Genomic DNA, 20,930 nt, shown 5'->3' with positions numbered 1-20,930 from the left:
AGTACTTTTTAGGATTTACAGCCAACTATTTTGATAACATATGACATTTTATGTCAAATAGTATAACACTGATTAAAGATAAATATAAGAGAGAAATGTGTAGTTGATTTGTGAAATACTGTGTATGTTAGGACGCAAGTCCTAAACTTTAATTTTGAACAATATCAAGTTTTAATGATATGTAATATATTGTGAGAAATAAACGAGTGCAATAATTTTGTGAACAATAAACATGTTCAGGTATATCTAAAGAAGTTATATTGCTAAGAGACTACTGATCTAAATTTAGGAACAGAAACAGTGTTAACATGAAAATATACAACCTTACTGCAGCATTAAAATTATTGTGAATGCCTATGTATGTATTTTTCAACATATGCAACATTATTATTTTAAAAGATGACTACAGTGGCCATGGAAGAGTATGAATTAATGAAAGACTCGAAATATCGTTTATATGTAGCCGCTATTGACAAAGCGTTAAAAAATTTCGAATATACATCAGAATGGGCTGATCTTATATCAGCATTAGGAAAATTAAACAAGGTAGGAAATGTTAAGTTAACATAAACAAATAATCATAAACAAGAATAAGTTGAATAAACAGTTACAATCGAGTTTCTAAGGTTAAGCTAAAAATGATTAAGCTTATCTATAATTTTACAATTGATAATAGTTGTTTTAGATAATTTTTTCTCATTCACAGGTATTATTGAGCTACACAAAGTTTCCTGTTATACCAAGACGAATTAAAATTAGTAAAAGGTTAGCACAATGTATGCATCCAGCATTACCATCAGGTGTGCACCTCAAAGCATTAGAAACTTACGACATCATATTTAGGTGTATGGGAACCAACAGATTAGCCTGTGACCTATTTATATACAGTGCAGGTATTTGTTTTTTGTTGAATGAATCGTTAATAAAGAATAGAATACCAAAGATCTAAAAGAAGTTTGAATATGGATCAATACTTGAAACAATATAAATATATATAATATGTATATATAAATATATATAACATGTGTCAGTTTTGAAACTTTATAAAGCTTATTTTTATTGTTCTTAACTTTGCTATTGAAAAAAGAACTGATAGATTAACTTATTGACAATTTCATTATTTGATTAAATGATATCAACAATTAAAGAAGAGTGGGACAAATAGATGGGATATATTACAAATTCTAGTAATAACAGTACCCAAATCAACTATACATTACACTATCTGATGAAGGTTTGTATAACCAAATTATGGTCTTGTTTATCAAAATGTACTGAACTTATCAGAAAAGAAAATATGAAAATTATATGTTAATGAGAAACAAATCTTGATAGTCATTGGGACTATTAATAGATTGTAGATAAAGCATTTAAAATTGATGCTAATGTCTTTTTATAAAATAATTTTAGGTTCCATTTTGCTTAACTTTATTTCAGCCCAATATTTAGCCTTGAAATAATAGTTATTAATTATAAAGGGAAAAACGTACTAGACTCTTAGTGGTCCAGGGGAAAAATAATTTCATAGGAAATGACATTTTGTTACCTGACAACAGAGATAAAATGTAAAACTTTTTTCCCCTCACAGAAAAAAGTTTTTTTTTATAATCAGTAATTGGTTTTCAATACTGTTGTGCATGAAAATTTGCTAAAATGAACTATTAAAATCTTTAAATTTACATATTTCTCAAAAACCATTCATATAATCAAAAAGTACTGTTTTTGTAATAAATGAGTTATCAGCTATCTCCAAAATTTTCCTATTCTTTTACCTATGCAGTCATCATATAAATTACATATGGATGCTATTCTTAGAGTCGAAGTTGGTGAAGAGGTAGCACAATCAACAAAATTCGATAACTACTTTATAAATCAACAAAAATAAATAAATAATAATAAATCAACAAAACAATATACACAAATATATATATTATAAAGAAATCATTTGGCTGGGACGTGTTTGATCTTTCCTAGCAACTTTCATCTCTTCTTACACATAAAATCTTTCCTTGGTGGTCACAATTTCAATTATGATGACTAGCTGAAAGAACATGTTGCAACTTAGTTGAAAACACAAGCTGGGAAAATAGGTACATCCTCAAGGAAAAATATAAAAAGACTAATTTAAAAATCAGATGTTGAACAACTCTAAATTTGGAATATTTGTCAAAATTCCCAATAGCATTAATATTAATATTTACAGGTCTTTTTCCACTTATGGGACATGCAGCTATGAATATTCGACCAACGTTATTAACAATATATGAAACACATTTTATACCTTTGGGAGACAGATTACGACCAGCATTAAGTGGGTTTCTTAGTGGTGTATTATTAGGACTTGATACAGGGACTGATCACTTTGACCGGTAAGTACAATATCCACGAAAATAAATAAAGTCTGTTGTAGGAGTTTTATTTATTCATTAATATTTGAGCTACATCTACACCAGTCTTGTAGATAATATAAATATTGATAACTGATTGATGTAAATATTTACAGATTTAACTATGATTGGTAGTATCCTTGGTGGAACTTTCCGTACATATCATACATTTAAGTGAACTTTTTTTCACATTAAAAATTGTCAGAAATATTGAAGTGTAAGCCTGTACTCTCAAAACTGAATCTGCAACTATATGATGTACCAAAATAATAATTTCATTCGATAAAAATTCTTGTAGATGATATTTTAGATTTGAAATTTCCACCTAAAATTGATTGAGAAGTTCGGAAACCGTGCTCTATATCTCATTCTGAGTTAGGAATCGCAATCAGCTGATAAGTGATGTATTTGAATCAGGGTTATAGTTTCCGAAAAATCTTGTTGTGTCTCTTATACAACACATGACCAGAGAAATAGTCACCAATTTACATTTGATTCACTAATACAACATAGAATCGAATTCTCAACTACATCAAATATAATATTTAAATCCTCAAATATTGCTTCTCCATAGCACTAAGTTTATTTATGAAAGAACGAAGTTGGTAAAGTAGCTGGAACATGATTAGAATTTCCTTTTTTATTGCAAATACTTTGAATTGTTTTTCACATATCTAGAAGATGTAATTGTATTATTTTATGCTTTACTCTTATTAACCATATGATTTTTTGATAAACTTGTTTTATGGATAAAAGTTTGTTTTTATTTTTCGTTACAGGACCAATTTACTTCTAGAAAATGTTTGTGAAGGTGTGGATCCACCCTATTTTTACACATGCATTTGGCAATGTGTGGCAAATAACAGTCCTGTTCGTCTACCAGCCATTAGTTATGTATTATCCCATTACAGTAGAAAGTTATCAATGGAAGATCAGCTTTATTTAATGGGAAACGATATAGGGTTAATGGTAAGTTATTATCTCCATGACACTGTCAGTTTTTAAGGGTCTGTACTCAAACAATTTCAATTAAGTCTTTTTCTGCCACCTTGGAAGTATTTTCCTGTGTATCAAATATAATTTTCTAATTTAGGTTTCAGGTTTATGTGCAGCGGTTCAAGATTCAAGTGTATTGGTGCAAAGATCTGCACTCGATCTATTGATGGTTTGTTTTCCAATGAACAACAAACAATTATTATATGCAGATATGGTCAGATTAGTGACAGCGGCTCTAACGACAATATTGAGACGAGATATGTCTTTAAATAGGTAAGTATTTGTTCAAGTTTGAAAAATATTTTTTCTTCATACCTCGGTCGAGAAATTCGTTTTGTAATATTTAATATATAATTTGCTGTTTTCAGACGCTTATATTCGTGGATTCTTGGAAATGACGTAAATAATATACCGGTGCTTCAAATAGAAGGAGAATTGGAAGAAAGTATGCCCCACGGGCATCACATATTAGCTTACGGTTTGTTAAACGACGCACTGAAAATAATTTTGAAAAAATGTACTACCGAAATACCAATCGATATAAAACCATACAGATTACTTATATCGTTATTCGACAAACCTCAGATTGGTGCAGTAATCTTAGACGGTATATTATGTGATGTTTTCAGGACTCTGTATCTCTCCTGTTTGCATCAACAAAAAAATAAACATACTACCGTTAGGTGTGTGTCATTTACTGGTGATTTGACCAGTTTAAAAAACGATGACAATGTGTTAAATCAACAATTTGTTCTAAAAAACTGCCCCGAAGTAATAAAGAACGCAAATCTTTTATTTAACACACTCCAAAGACATTACATATGGTCCTACATAGAGAAACTGTTCATAGAGGCCGCTAAAAATATTAAAACTTACAAATATAGGGAAAGAAAACAAGTTTGTGATATCGGTAGCGGATCACCGCATATATTAGAACTTTGCATCTTGACAGATTTTTTGCTTAACATAATTCCCATAGAAGCTTACGCTGAAAATACGAATAATATATTACCGAATTTATTTTGGAAGTTGATATCAACGTTAAAATCCACTCTTATAGATCTGAATCAATACGAAATAGAAGAGACTTTACAGCTTTGTACTAAAATTTTAAATAAAATCCAACCGACCAATTTGAAGCAAAACAATTCCGACGCTTCTAATCAAAGTTTCGATTCATCATTTGGAGATTCCATAGAGAAAACTATGGAAAATAGCACGATCTTTGAAGAGAAATTAGATAACGGAGATCTACGAATGTTAGAAAAAAGTAAATCTGATTCAAAGATCAACGAAAATTTAAATTACAAAAATGAATTAACAGTAGGAGAAAATAATAATAGGGAAAGATCGTACAGTAACCAAATGACTAAGAAAAAAACTAGTCCTAGAATAGAAAAAAAGAGTAAAAACAAAAAATCCAAATCTACATCCAAGCTCGATGAGTCAAAAAACGAAGATGATTCCTTTAGTTCTGAAAACGCGACGCCGATACCTGAAAAACGACCATTAATGGTTACAGAAAGCGTAGAATCTACACCGAGAATAACAGCCATTGAAAATCAACAGTTCATTAAATGCCTTGAAGAGTACAAATCGTTTTATGTGGATTTCATTAAAATTAAACTTTTACCTGACACTGATATTGATCAAATTATTCAATCTCTAAAGTGCGACAAAAGTTGCAGAACTCGCTCTTTAGTAAATTTATTAGGTGAGTATATATTAGTAAGAAAGTAGTATTCAACTATTCACGAGTGGGCCACAGAAAATAGCAGTAACATAATCTGCCCAACCTTGTTTATTTTCAAGAAGAATCTCTTTTAAAGCACACATTGCTGATAAAATCATACATCTTCTTATTGACTAAAATTTTGTAACCATGTATAATTTTTATTTTAGATGCATGCTTGTATGACAGTGATAAAACTGACTTTACACCTATTGACATAAATAATTTTATAAAGCGCAACAAGATTACACCACATTTTTCAACGTTATCAACTAGTGGGAACGCTTACGAACAGGCTATGGGAATAGCATCAAATATACTTTTAGAATTTTCGGCATTTCCGAATTTATTAAAAATGGAGGAAGATCATTTAAAATTGCCTACTTGGGTAGAAATTCTGATGACGGTAAGTAATTCTTTCATTCACCGAAGATGTAAAATCTCCATTATGATGAGATCGTAACGGTTTCACGCAAAAGCTCAAGTGTAGGATTGCTCCGGGCGCTAGTTTTTTATTTTTTTTTGTGGTATGCTCCACTTGCTCAGGACAGCGTCAATAAAGAAAATAAAATACTCCAGGAATCAGTGTGGTGAGACGAATATGCTGAAACCAGTTGAACATATTTTACTTGCTCCCCTGGATTGGTAACGATAATAAAAGTGTTTACTCTACGGCTACTACCTAATAACTTCTAAGTGAGGCACAAAGGGCCCAAATAACAATCTTGAATACATTGAAAACATTCTAGATTGGGGTGGAAGCTTAGTTCAATGCAACCCAGGTTGCTTCTTTTACAAACAAGGTTGGAACTGAAGTCTGTGTTGGGTCCTGAAGTTGGGAGCAATATGAATCGGCATAGTCACGTGGTGGAATGGATTAACTTGAAGCTTACTTTAAGACCAAAAAGCTATGTACTCTGCAACAGCTTCTAATCCTCTACAAAGCGCAGATTCTTCCTTAATACAGAAGAGATCAATTCAACTTATAGGTGATCCAAAGTTGATCAAAACTTGCACGGTTTAGAGCACTGTTAAAATATTTACTATAATCAATATCTTGGATCGGTTCTTGATAATAATATTTTGCTACAAAGCAGAATTAACTCTTATTTCTTATCAAAAAATGATTAATAAAAATAGCAGGAAGTTATACAATGAAACCTTAACACTTATTATATTCCATTTTGAAATACTAATTTAGTTATAGAAAAAATTTAATTTTAGGTGGCCTGTTGCAGTGATTCATCAAGAGAAAACCAATTAACTGCTATGAATACGCTCTTAGAAATTTTCAGCCTGGCAACTAATGCCGTGTATAATAGAAGAACGGATGGCAGTTCTAATATTTTAATTACAGGGATATTAGATATAATACATGTTAAATATATTGAAGAAAATACGAATATAATAGAGGTAGGCAATCAATATAAATAATAAATGCTGTGCCCACAAATTTGTATGCATATGAAATGATTTCAACTGAAATTACATACCATACCAAAAACACTGTTATTAAAAAATTGCCTTACAATAATTATATTAGAATACTACAAAAGATATGATGAAAAATTACATCAATACAAAAAAATACTCATACAAATTGATTTAAAAAGAGTTTTAAATATTGGTACAAACGTTTTGAGAAGTTTGTTAAAGTTAATGGAGAATATTTTGAAAAACAAAGTTTTTTTCATTGTTAAGGCAAATGTATTAATATATTATATGTCATAAGGGTGCAGCACTGTCCGTACATACCACTAGAAATACTTCCCAACATTTTCTATAATTGTTTTAGGAAATGTGCAAAATTTTATGGAATTTACTAGGAATAGTAAACGATCAAAATCAATTAATATTATGCGTAACGTTATTGTATCAAATACACAACATATTCGATAACGCAATGTTTGTAGAAAACGTGATTAACAGCTATCTCACTCAAGAAACTATCAACGTAGAACATGTTAAGCGATTCTTCATGTTATGGCATTTAGGAAGAAACCTGAATATTAAAATACCTCCAAAAAAATCGAACATGAGAAATTTTGATAAGTAAGTTTATTTCCTTTTGATTGACCTAATTAATCTGATCATAAATTCGTTATAGGTCACTATTAAAAATCCTGGATAATCTTCAAAATAAAGAAGCGCCAAATTTGCAGTTGCTGTCAGAATCTTTCGTAACACACAGTTTGTTACATAACGACATATCCAGAATAATAAATCCTCTTCTACTCAAACTTTTAGCTTCCAACACTTCGAGAGTTTCGATACGTCATGTCAATATAACAGATTCGGAATCACAAAGCGATATAACAAAAGAAGAACAACACATAATGGAAAATATCCAATCAAAAAAAATTTACGCCGTTAGTAACGTTAATGGGAACTTGATGTATCACGTGACGGACAGTCCCAGCTCCAAACCGTCGAAAAAGAGATGGTTTACTTTTGCGAAATCCGGAAAGCGTTTATCGTCTTCTGCAATAAACATGACGACTAGTATAAACGAAGATTCAAATGTCGTAACAAGAAAGAATAGGGATTTCAAAGGAGTAACTTCTTCTCCTAAATCAGAAAAGGCTCCAAAAAATGTGAAACTAATCATCAATCCTTTGAGCTCTAAAGAAGTTTATCCTATAGGTTTGGATGGCTCTTACACGAAAAAAGATTCCAATTCCTCGTTGGATAGTTTATCATCTAGTAACGATCTTACTCAAACAAGTAATGAAGATTCTTTGAGCAAGAGTTATACACCTGACCGTATGACGAACGGCGAAAGAGATTCGGGATTCGATAGCCTCAAAAACGAAAGAGATTATAGAGCTAAATTGCTATTAGAAAGTATTGAACCGATTGCTGATGGAGTTGTAGTTGAAGCTATCAACGATAACGTGAATGTAGCGAAAATGTCAAAATCTCACAGTTTCGACGATCAGATCAATATAACGAAAACAACGGATATCGAAAATACTTTGGTTCAAAGTTGGTCCTACTGCATATCCGAATCCGATAATCTTCACGCCAATTTCGAATTAGAAATAAGCAAAAGCGCCGAAGAATTTTTTAGGAAAAATGAAGAAAAATCCATTGTTACCGATATAATAAACGACATTGTTGATAGAGTTTGTATCGATTGTATGGACGAAATAGACGCCAGACCGACTTATTTGGATCTCAGATCGAAAATGTGTCACCAATCGTCTAAAAATGTCGTTTTGTATCCCATACATTCACATATTTGCCTGTACTACGACCTTTTCGATACCAACCAGATTACTTACGCTTTGCAAACGTTAAAAAATTGCATCAATTCCAATCAACAATTATTCATAAAATGTTTGGCGACTAGTGGCATTAAAAACCTTAAAAGTAATGAAATACTGAATCTGTTGGCGAGACACAGAAAATCACTTTTGGGTTACGGATTTGCCGGTGAACTCAGTAGCGAACATGTCAATTTTTACCGAGGCTACATGTTTTTGGATGTAATAATATCCATTTGCCTCAATTATTCGAGAACTTTTTTACCTTTTTTGGAGGATTGCTCAACGATATGTGAGGAAATTAATTGTAATTTGAAGATACAATTGGAGAGTTTGGAAATTTTGAACATAATAACGAAAAAGTTAATAACCATGGTAGGAGAAAATTCTAAAGGTTTTTCTAGTTACATAGCCGATCTATTAATCAAATGCAAGATGCAGAAGATTCTTTTGAACTGTTTATTAGTCTCCGTTAGAAACGTCGACGACGAAATGACTTTCGCAGAAGAAATTTTAGCCTACAATAACTTCCAGCTATTCGGCAACGACAATAAATTAGGGGAACACTGCGAAGCATATCAAATCCAAATTCTACGTTTAATTAACTCGCTGATTGTCTTAGAATATGAAGTTTTTCGTCCGAATAACGGGGAAGCAACCACCACTTTAATACCGCAGCAACAAAGTTTTCTTTCGGCTCTAATGACAGCGCTAAGACAACAAAATTTGAAATATCTTCATGGTAATTGGTTATATTTAATAAGCTCTTGTTTACCTTATTTCGGTAATAACCTTAAACAAATTTCCATTAGCGTGATCCATCAAATATGTAATAATTTAGAAGAAATAGCGGGACAATATAATAAAATCGAATTGGAAGGAGAAATATGTTCCGATTACGCCGTCACGCTATTAGAAGCCTTGACGATAATTTGCCATTATTGTCTGTTGGATTCGTCGCAAACGGCCAATCAAAATGTACCTGCCAATACTAACGCCACAGTATCGAACCCCGGCGAAATATTCAACAATTTATTTAACGTATTTTTTTCGCCGTTAGGAAGCGACATTAATTTTTCATCCAAACACAATTCGGATCATTATCAAAGTGCCAGAAAGACAATTCTCAGTCACATGCCTAGGATAATTTCCAGCGTCGGGAAACTTTGGCAGACGATAGTCAATATAGAAAACGAATATAATGGAATTTATGGACATTCTAAAATTGTAAAACAACAACTCCTAGAATTCCTCAGTCCGATTTCTGTGCATCACAGTTCCAGTTTCCTAGCAGCAATTTCAGTAACTTGGTATGAAAGAAGGAATCCATTTAGTAGTGTCAAAACAGTAAGTAATATATCAAACATATCTTATTGTAAGCATAATTGATTCATTTGGTTAAAAAAATATCCTACAACGCAACGTCTCTTTCTTATTTAAATTACACACTTACACTAGAATATAATAATTAACTTAACACAAATCCATTTGTTACTTTTTGTACTGTTCACTATGACATTCAATTATAAACTGACTTTTCGCCGCTAAAAAATCACGAATTTATAATAGAAAGGAATTTCTCGATAATTCTAAAAAGTTAATAAACAAACAAATAAATGAAAAAGCCTAAAAATTGGCGAAAAAAAAACAATACAAATAAATCGCCGCTGTGATAAAAACATGTAAAAACCGTCAAACTTCAGATTCTTTTTCATGTTTTATTTTACTATGGAAAACTCAAATTCAACCAATTTTTTGACATCCTCCAATTTATAAGTTACATTTAATTGCCATTATGTATAGTATTCACTTAAATTCGAGTCATAAAAAACGTGTTTACTGATTCTATAAATTCCAGTTTTATTTTACACAGTTTAATGAAATCTGATAATAATTTTTATTTATATTTTAGGTGCTTCCCGAACCGAATGCCAGCCAAAACAATTTAGTTTATTTGATTTTGGCAATTAGAGTTATTCCGTTAGATAATTTAGTACAAACGGTAACAGCTGTGATCAAAAACCCTCCACCGACTGAAGGTCTCAATTCTGAAATTTGTCTAGATGTTTCTGTTCTTGAATTATTTTATTGGTAAGTCTCATAATTTGAATATATATAAATCTATTTTCAAACTTGAAAGGTAATACAAATTTATTTGCCATATACTTTGGGTGAATGCATAATGGGTGTTGATTTAAAAATGAATATGATAATCTAAGAAACATTTAATAGAGTTAAATATCACAATCTAACGAGTGAATGTTTGTTTTAGTTACATGCGTAACGCATCTTCCACACAATTATTTGAGGCATGGGGTTCTCTTCTTGCACTTATTAGAGAAGGCTGTTCTCTGTCCCCGCCCGCTCAATTTCTACTCGCCGCCATTTTACATGAAATCATGATTAAATGCTGTCCGTTAGAAGAGAAGAAAGATCAAAAAGATTTACAAGATGTTACTGCTAAGGTAAAGTAATATAGTTATGTTTGAGTCAACTTTTTGTTTAATCTTTAAGCTTTAATCAATAAGGTGGATTTTATAACAGTAACATTATACTATAAACATTAAGCTGTTGCGGAGTATATAGCTTTTTGGTCTTGAAAGAGCCCCAAGCTTTTGTACAGCTGCCTTAGCTAATTCGGCTACGTGCAATGTCAGCCTTCTTTGTAAAACCATCAGGCTGGATCTTATGTTGCTTTAAATGGCAGAACGACAGAAGTTTAAATCGTGATATGAATAAAAAAATCAGTTAATTTGAATCAAATCGACCTATTGTAACATTATTTCATATTATCTACCGATTATACTTTTTGTGCTTGTAAATATTCTTTTGGCTTTATATCCTTCCCTATATGATTTCGGAATACTTTGTTTACAGATCCTTCAATATTTTCATTCAATGTTTGAATATTTAATTTTTTTATAGTTGATAGATTGTGTTTCGCAAGTTTGCGGTTCATGTTTAGAACAAACTACATGGTTGAGAAGAAATTTTGCAGTTAAAGAACAAGATGAAGATTGCGGGCAAGATTCCAATATTATAAGTGGCAGTCACAGTGATATATTTGTAAATTCTAGTCACAGTGTCCAAGCACAACTGGTAAGCACTTGGTATTTATATAAATTTTCTCAAAATCTTTAAATAACAAAACTGGCGCTATAAAATATATGTTTCTAATCTATACATTTTTGCTTACTACCTTTTTCCTCACCATGTTCCATGTGAACCTTTATTTGCTCATCCAGAAAGTGAGCTGTTTTCTTTTTCACAGCTTCAATGGACTTATATTTTATCCTAATCAATACAGATATTTTCTAAGGAAATAGATGGGATGCTGACTAGAAACCTCTTTGACGCTTTGTATTGGAAAAGAACCAACGACTCGTCCTTTCACATTTTGGGTAATTTTAGTTGAAGTTGAAACCCAGAAATGGTGGAAACAGCTCTTATATGGGGCATTATAAACCTTAAGGTTGCAGTTCGATACAACGTCTAATCTATTAATTTAATGATAAATTCAATTAAATTAATAATTTTTAAATCAATATACATTTCAAGACCAACGTTACATTATTTGTTTTTTTTTTCAGTTACTCTCAGAAATTCTGGCACCCATTTTGGATATATGCTTCGGATCGTCAGAAAAAGATAAAGTTAACAATATACTTGTATCATTAATGTGCAACATAGTACCTTATTTAAAAACTCACACTGTGAAAAATATGCCAAGTTTTAGCGCATGTTCGAAATTATTATCCAGTCTCAGTAGTTATCAGTACACCAGGAAGGCTTGGAAAAAGGACGTTTTTGATCTGCTACTAGATAATTCGCTTTTCCAGATGGATTACACCTGTATGAAATTTTGGAGAATTATCGTTGACAATTTAATGACTCACGACAACACGACTTTCAGAGATCTGATGAGTAATTGAATTTTTTATTCAATTTTCATAATGAATATTATAAATTTTACTCGTTTCAGATCGAGTTTCGATGAACCAAAGTGGAAGCTTGAATCTTTTTTCATCAAGAGAACAGGAATACGAGCAAAAAGCTCAATTACTAAAACGTTTAGCTTATGTTATATTTTGCAGTGAGATGGATCAATATGCTAAATATATGCCAGACATACAAGGTGAGTTATTATTTCATACCTACCTCACAATATATCCATATAGGCCACTTGGTCGTTTCAAATGAAAAGAGAAATAATTTTTATCAGTGAATTTCTATTAGAAAATACAAAAGCACCAACAATTTGTAGTAACAAGATTAAAATTAGTTCACTAACCAGAAGACACTCTAAAACATTTATGTGGTTTATCAAATCTTCAATCAGTGAATGAACTAATCAATTAATGAATCAGTTAGTCAGTGGATCAATCAACCGATGAACCGACCAAACAATCATTCAAGTCAATAAATTAGTCGATTATTCAATTATTGAATCAGTCGGCCGATTATTCAATCATTGAATGCATCAATCCGCGAATAAATCATTAAAACATTTTATGAATCAATCAAAAGGTTAATTAATTGATTAATCAATTAATGACAGGGAAAATATAATTAAATCAATCATCAATTAATCGATCAATATTGATATATCCTTCAAAACATTGTATTTTTTTCATTCAAAATTATTTTGTGATCCCACTGATAGCATAAATCAGTTATCTATAAAATTTGCAATATTTGATGTGCATTAATTTAATTTTTTATTTTTTTTTTTTAGAACAACTCACGAGTAGTTTGAGACTAAGTGTTCCAGGAGTGCAAGCGCAAGTATTTTTGTGTTTTAGGGTGATATTATTGAGAATGAGTCCCTTGCACGTTACTTCTCTCTGGCCGATTGTAATTAGTGAAATGCTGCAGGTATTTCTACAGATAGAACAAGAATTATCGACAGATACTGAAGAATTTAGGTACGTGTAGTTTTTATTTTAATAATGAAATGCAATGTTTTTTAAATAGGTACTATAATAAATTATATTCACCTACTTTTCAATGCGATACAATCAAAAATTAATAAAAATATAGAATTTAAGTTAGTTGATAAGCGTATTTCGACAATTTCTATTTCCGTTGCTTCTTCGTGTAGCCGTTGAAATAATTTTATTACGAGCAAAGCTTTCCACTTGTTGAGGTTGGTATACTAAATATTAGTTTGCATGTCTTAACATTCATTTATATTAGTCGTATACTTAACTTTATGCCCATGTTTTTTTCTTAATAATTCAAGTAATTTCGTTTGCCTAGAATGTGTTTTTGAATGTCTTGAATGAGGTACAATGCGACATAAACAACCAACTTGTGATTTTAAATATTAAATTAAAATATAATATGAAACATTTTTGGTATACCCCTTCCATTATTTGAACCAATTAACATATTTATTTGTTTGTAATTTGCTGTGGTGGCTGGATGAAACAGATCAAACAACAGGTAAATAATTCTAAGTTTGTATCTACCTTACTAACGCTTGTTATGCTAAACTAACATTTCTTCTGTCTCATATATCACATATGTGATGCGGACGTGACATGATCACATATACATGGTATACGAAGTATGACTGTTAAATAAGTAGACTGGTTTTGTAAAAGGTTTAATTTCAATGTTGTCCTATAATCAACTCCAATACAAAACGATTGGTTAGTAATTTGATCTTCAGAAATACTGTGAATATACCCAGTGAATATCAGAAACATTGATATGAACTTTTACTACCTCTACACTTTGATAACAAAGTTTTTTTTCTTAACAACAATTTGGAGAATGCAATTGATAAACGGTTCCAGAAATTTAATTTTGATTTCCTCATTTAAAGAATTTTGTTACACGAGAGCTATAAACATCTATTTTCTTTTGGGTTGTAGGTAATCTTCAGGATCTTTGTTGTAGAGTTGATTCTGATTCTCAATATGGTTATTTTACATTTCACAGTCCATCTATGGAATCGTCATACTACTTATTAACGGAGATGTTAGGCCTCTTTGTGGTTCTATACTGATACAACTTTCTTTTTCATCACCCCACAAACCGTGCATTTTTTTCTGTTCGCTAAAAATCTTATTGTTTGTCCACATGTTCAAGAGACTTTGGGTTCTTTTAAAAATGAAGGGGTTTTGACACCATTCCTAACATTGGGAAGGTCACTCCAGAACAGATGAAGCTTTCCAGAAATGCTGCCAGTAAAAATTTTAAATTTAAAATTAACATGTCAAGTCTTCGTCACGTATGTGACTCAACTCGAGTCAATGTTGAAACAATGCTTTTTATTAGAATTAGTTGTTCTACTAATCCCATTTTCAGTTTTTTGTATATTTTTATTAGCATATCATCGATACAAGTTCAAGTCGTTTTAGAAAGTGGTATGCAATTGCTTAGCTGTAACTTAATAAATTATTAGATTATATTATACAAGGTGCTGTCAGTCACCGTAGTTTTTGAATAGAGGGAAAAAGAAAATTTTTAAATACGGTGGATAATATTATGGGAAAATAACTTACTAATCCATGTTCTTAATCCAACAACAAGTATATCCAGATTATCAGTTCTGTTTTCATTTGTTTGTAATAATGATAAATTGTGATGAACAATATTATTATTCGTGAATCTTTACTGATGCAACCAATGAACATAATGACTGGAACTTGAGAGAATTTTTTTTTCTGTAGCAATCTAATTTCATGACACTTTTTTTTCATAAACATGGATTTATAAAAAATCATTATTATTTTAGTTTATTAGTTTCCTATTTAGCATGTTTTTACAATCATTAGTTACGTTATACAATGTAATTTATAAGTATTGGGTATAGAATAAGAGCATAGTTTTTTAATCAAATTTTCAATTTATTTGAGTATTTATTATCCTCAAAAAATAAATAAAAGCTATATTAATTCCAATCCTCATTTTTTCTAAAAAATAACCTGCTCTTCATCTATAACCAATGAAAAAGTAATTACTTTGTATTAATTTTTTTTACAATTTGTTCACTTTTAACATTTCAGTGTTTCTTTTTTTATAATCTTTCCTATTCTACTTTTGACTATAGCTCTCATATAAAATTATTATCTTCTCTCGATGCAAGCTGGGCTACAAATAGCAGCAATGGACTTCACGCATTAGGACATCCACATTGGCTGAAATTACAATTAGCAACAGCAAAATTGTTGGACTTGGCGCTCCTCTTACCTGCAACAACACTTCCACAGTTTCAAATGTGAGTAAAAATTACCAAGTCTTTCTAAAGAAAATATTATAGACATTTTGACCTAATTTCGATTTTTGAAAGTATCAGATTTATATGAATTGAGAAATCACCTATCGATTAACGTCCATTGAAGCCGATTGATGTCAATTGAGGTCATTTGATGTTTATTTTTGTCAATTAAAGTCGATTGACATCAATTGATGATGATTGAAGTATTTTGATATCTATTGTTACGACACAAAATCTTAATTTAAAATGTTTCAATCATACTAATAACAATATTGTAATAAAAAAAACTATGAATTATAATCTGTTTTTAGGTACCGTTGGGCGTTTGTAGGCGACGATTTGAACAAACAATACAACAACCAATTTAATCAAGTTTCATTTTTACCCCATGTCATTAGAATAGCAGATCTGATGGATAAGAAATATCCTGACACTCACAAGGATTACCTTCCAATGAATAGGAACGAACTACTTCTAACGATGAACAACATAACACAACTCAAAGATCTTCACGGTTTCTTCAAAACACTTAGTACTTGTTCGAATAGGCACAGAACTGATTGCAGTAAATACGCTTCTAGCGACCACATGTATAATAGTGAACGTCAACATGATAAACATCTGGAATCTGTTTTAGAAAAAATTGACAAAGTTATAGAAACGGATTTCTTGGATAGGATTCCTAGGTAAAATATATTTGAGAGGTTGAAAACAATTAGACTGGAAAATTATATCAGAAAAGTCTGAGTTTGATTCATTTCCTTTACACGTGATTTAGACCAATTTAGTGGTAATAAAAAAATCAAATAACATATTTTAACTTGATTTTCGATTACATAAACATTGTTTGCTTTTCAATTATTTCACATAAATTTTTAAAAGGAACAATCACCGCTTCCCCAAAGCGATTGCTTTCCTCCGACTGTTTCATGCACTCTTTTCAAATCTTGAGTTTATTTCTTCCTTAAGTGGTCGTGTGATCTTTTGGAGCATATTTGCGGTGCACAACACCTTTGTAACTAAGTTGGAATTTCTGGAACTGTTGGAATGCTTTGTTTACACTAACACTCACAATTACACTGTCGCTCGCAGCGTTTCGATAACCAAGTTATCGTTTTCAGAAATTGAAGGTAAACACATAACATAAAGACAGTGCTGAACTACTCTATGTGCAAGCAATATTGCCTTCATATTGCTCCGAATTTGGCGATTCAGAACAGAACACATGCATAGTAATTGTTTGGTTAATTTTTCGAAGATAAAAGCGAATTCTTTGATCTAATTTTTACAATAACAGAGTGTTATTGTCGCACTTATCTTAAGGAAGATATTTGAAAAATGCTAACGTACTCATAAAGTAAACCTGAATTTATTAGAAATAATTCAAAGTAGGATAGTAAAGGAGAGGAATTGGGATCTGACAACACAGCAACTTTCACCTAACTCTTTACTTACTCTATTTTCCAATTAGCTTAGATAACATATTTTGGGCACAATTTAGTTGCAAGAAAAATCCAAAATGGTACTGGAATGTATGGTACCAGCTTTGGTCAAATCTCAGAAATATTTTAATTTTTTAAAAGAAACTTACTACATGATCTGATCTAGCGTATTTTTAGTACTACTTTATTAAATTCAATTTGATTTTATATAAGTACATATTTGATAATTAAATGTATTTGTTATGAAAGTATAAAGTGCAAAATGATTCCGCCAATAGTTTTTTTTTCTGTATATAACCATATTCAGCAGTTGTTTTCCTAGCACTATGTGTACATATATGTATATTTAAATATTGGTGAATTGTATAAAAAACATTCAAGAAAAAAGAATTATGTATATAATCTATCCTAAAGAAACGAGCTTTTTAAAAGTTTTAAAGAAATTTCTTATTATCACAAAACTTTGAATATACCATTTTCGATATACACTTAAATAAAAGAAAAAGACTAGTTTATCAAAAAAATTGTTGTTGATTCAGGTGTGTGGATAGTTCAAAGTTTAGTATTTGTTGACATTCTATCCAATCGAGTGAGTTCAACTTCCGAACATAAATATTTTTTACTTTGGAGCCTAAAGTTTTCTGCTCAAACTTTTGAAAGGTTTTGTAATTTTTATTTTGTTTCTACCAGGTGATGTCGTTCGCTTATGCCATCAGTAAGTTGTTTTTCCTCAATAACAATGCACTTTTTCATGAGCATATTATTTATTACCATTTCAATTAAACTAACATGCTGAAAGTAGAATCAATTCAGCTTCTATTATTGATAGTCTGATTACAAATATAAAAATCTATGATTATATGAATATAATCAAGATTTGAAGCATCTTAGAATTGAATATAATAAATATGGTTTTACAAAAGTAATAAGAATTTTTTGTTTGGAATAAATTATAATACAAAAACAATGTGCCAAAATGAGTCAACAACAAAAAAAATCGGTAATGTTATTTTGAAGCTGAAGAAAATTGAATCACGTATTATATAAATACGAGAATGGTTCTTTATGTTCCCCTTTTATTCGTAGGAGAAAAATAATTCATAGGGAAAGCAACAAAACCAACAAATAGAAAACTTTTTGAAAGTGAAGCGAAATTCTTCGTAATTTGATCTTGTCTTGACTTTTCCTTTCTTAAATAGGAATCTGTCCAGTCTGGCAAATTATTAGTTTGTTATAGATATGGACTATGGTGAAGATATGAGACAAGAAAATTTGCAAATATGTTCTTAGTTTGCTATTTTGGTTTCTTTCTACTGATAATCAAGATCTAGAATAATATATTCGTATTGTGGAAAATGACAATGAAGCATAGGTAAATATACAACTATCTCCTGTCTCTCATTGTAAATGAAATACTTGACAATCTGTATTAAAATAACTACTAAATTCTTACAAATATGTTAAGGGAGCATGGGGATCCTTCGGTTTTGTAAAATAAGGTTTAGTGACAATGTTAAGATATTTTTATAGCACAGCAAGAAGTTACATTTTTATATAAAAAAATGTTTTTCAGATCTCGGAACGGTTTGCAAATTTATAATCAGCATTTTTAAGACTTTCAACACTAATTGTTCACTATTTTTATTGATGTTGTAAAGTTTTTACATTGTTTGATTTAACCTTCTTTCTATTTCGGTACTTTTGTCGAAAATACTTGGGTTAAGATATCAAAAACTTATATAATTGTACTAGTTATTTGCAAACTGTGATATAAATTTGTTGCTTCTAAATTGACATTAATTGATTTTTTAATTCATCACAACTCTTTATTGGCGTTTGAATAAGTGTCTTTTATACACCTCGCCCTAATCTTAAAAATCAGTATTAAATATAGTGCATTTTTAATTTTGTAGGTTATACGAATATGTTATATTTTATTTAAAAATGATTTGACAGTTTTCTTGTTGTCTTCATGTCTACTTTCCAACTGCTTAATTTGGTTATAAAGTACTTCACCTAGTAAGCTCGGAAAGACGGCTTCAACTGCCAAGAATTTTCGATGTTATCGAAAATAACAAGTTTGCCTTATCGGCCTATACCACGTCGTGAATCATTTCAATTGCTTAAGGTGCGTCGCTATCAACTGGGCGTCCAGAACGTTCGGCGTCTTCCACTTTTTAACATTGAAATTGATGATGTAGAGCTCCCGTAGCTCTAGTATTTATGAAACATCTTTACTTTGAGTTATGGTCTTTTTTCAGTATACTTATGAATTTTTTTCAATTCTCTACTTTACAAAATGGTACTAATTGGCATCACTGTCTAACTTTGACCCTGATCATATTTTTTATCCACAGTTCTAGTGTCATTCCGGTTATAATTATTGGCAAAAGTTTGTCCTTCTAAAAACTTTCCCTATTTCGAATTAACACGTTAAATGCAAAGGAAATATTCACAATTTTATTTAATCATTTATTATTATTAAGTTCTAGAAAATGAAGGCTATGTTTCAAAGTTTTATTCCTTAGTTAAATTATCCAAAACAAATCTCCTCGGGAAGGTTAATTTTGTAGTTGGCAGTCAAAATGTTAATTATGGGATCTTTGTGTTACAAATAATCCAAAACGGTTGCATAGTTTTTGTAAGAATAAAATATATAGACTCGTGAATATTGTGTAAATGTAAAACAAGAAAACTGTCTCATCCAATTTTTGATATACTTATATATTTTATCGATTTGTGTTTTTTGTTGGAATAAATTTTAACATTTAAAAATTAATTTATTCACCCGTACTTTTACTGTATTCACCTAAGTTTAAGATTGTGATTTTAAATTGTGATTTAATAACTAAATGATGGCAAATAGCCTTATTGTTGTATTATTGTGTATCCTTGCATTTTGCTACAATAAACTATGTTGAGAAAAATTGTTTAATTTCAATTTATACATATAATATAGATAACATTTCATGTAACCAGTTAAAAAAGAAGGTACTAGAAGGTTTATTCTATAACCTCCGTGTAACAAAAGTTTTTGACTAAAGTGGCATTAAGGATTTCAAGTATAAAATGAGTTGCCTAAATCTCTTGAATTATTTACCGTTGGTATATTCATTATTATCACCAATTTGTTCAGAAATTGTCCAGTATTCAAATACAGCATGCAGGAAGTTAGACAATCATTTATTTCCTAATTCTACAGCAAGTATTTAGATTGTATCAGTCGAATTCTTAGAACTTCAGAAGAAGAAGCATCTTTCCATTGCTAAAGAAAATATCAACGAAGAAAATAATTTCAATACGAACTAAATTACTCTTCCAAATATTCACATTATCATTTATTATTGTCGAAAGAAATATATAAAAATCAAGTTAGAGAAAATTCATCTAGACGAACTGGAAGGAATATATAAGGAGCAACAACTACAACCATTAAGTTATGAAGAAATTACTTTTGATACTACAGACTTCTGAACAACCCCTGTATACGTTTTGATTACGGGTATCATGGCAACCCATAATTCAAGAAAGTAGAACCAGAAGAAGAAGCTTCATCACAAGGGAAGTCCATTATAAAACTTATCTGAGGAATGGAAAAGTTACATTACCTTTTTACATGTTTTTCGTAATAATTCGTTTTGATTTTAGGTCTCTTTGCTATTAAAATCAGTTTATAATAATATGTATAAAAACACTTTGGACCAATCAAATACCATTCTATTTCTTCTTGCGTGAAAGGAACTCTGTTGAAATTTTTTTACATATTCTAGATATTTTTTACCCCTGTTCACTCTTCCTTAGTATTGATTGAAGTTTAATTCAGTTTTAGATAATTTTTTTTAGCCCTTAAAGTCAGCCAACCAATGTTGGTTGATTCAA

General features: G+C 30.5%; 1 protein-coding gene and 1 long non-coding RNA gene across 5 annotated transcripts; one reads left to right on the top strand and one right to left on the bottom strand.

The window, feature by feature from the left end:
* Window positions 1–19: 19 nt before the first annotated feature.
* Window positions 20–19,978, top strand: LOC130902095 (protein dopey-1 homolog). 4 transcript variants are annotated; one of them, XM_057813926.1, is made up of 19 exons: window positions 20–546; window positions 707–893; window positions 2,204–2,369; window positions 3,167–3,356; window positions 3,481–3,656; window positions 3,752–5,097; window positions 5,286–5,521; window positions 6,340–6,528; window positions 6,911–7,167; window positions 7,223–9,728; window positions 10,294–10,472; window positions 10,654–10,846; window positions 11,307–11,480; window positions 11,972–12,305; window positions 12,364–12,516; window positions 13,117–13,306; window positions 15,442–15,609; window positions 15,921–16,295; window positions 18,138–19,978. In XM_057813926.1, the coding sequence occupies exons 1-19, from the start codon at window positions 400–402 to the stop codon at window positions 18,178–18,180; spliced, it is 7,209 nt and encodes a 2,402-aa protein (XP_057669909.1). In that variant the 5' UTR covers window positions 20–399; the 3' UTR covers window positions 18,181–19,978. The 4 variants fall into 4 exon arrangements, 2 of the variants coding, with proteins under 2 accessions (XP_057669909.1, XP_057669910.1); XM_057813927.1 differs by having other exon boundaries at window positions 62–546; window positions 15,478–15,609; XR_009060359.1 differs by lacking the exons at window positions 15,921–16,295; window positions 18,138–19,978 and having other exon boundaries at window positions 62–546; window positions 13,117–13,826; window positions 15,442–15,582.
* On the bottom strand, window positions 13,977–20,796 carry LOC130902097 (uncharacterized). Its single transcript, XR_009060361.1, has 2 exons — window positions 20,660–20,796; window positions 13,977–15,581 (listed from the first exon to the last, which is right to left on the bottom strand). It is a non-coding gene; the product is annotated as an uncharacterized LOC130902097 (long non-coding RNA).
* Between the last annotated feature and the right edge of the window lie 134 nt (window positions 20,797–20,930).

The sequence above is a fragment of the Diorhabda carinulata genome, chromosome X, assembly GCF_026250575.1.
Source record: "Diorhabda carinulata isolate Delta chromosome X, icDioCari1.1, whole genome shotgun sequence".
NCBI classification, from domain to species: Eukaryota; Metazoa; Arthropoda; class Insecta; order Coleoptera; family Chrysomelidae; genus Diorhabda; species Diorhabda carinulata.
Note: the sequence above shows the minus strand (reverse complement) of the source record. Positions and strands in the feature narration are given on the sequence as shown.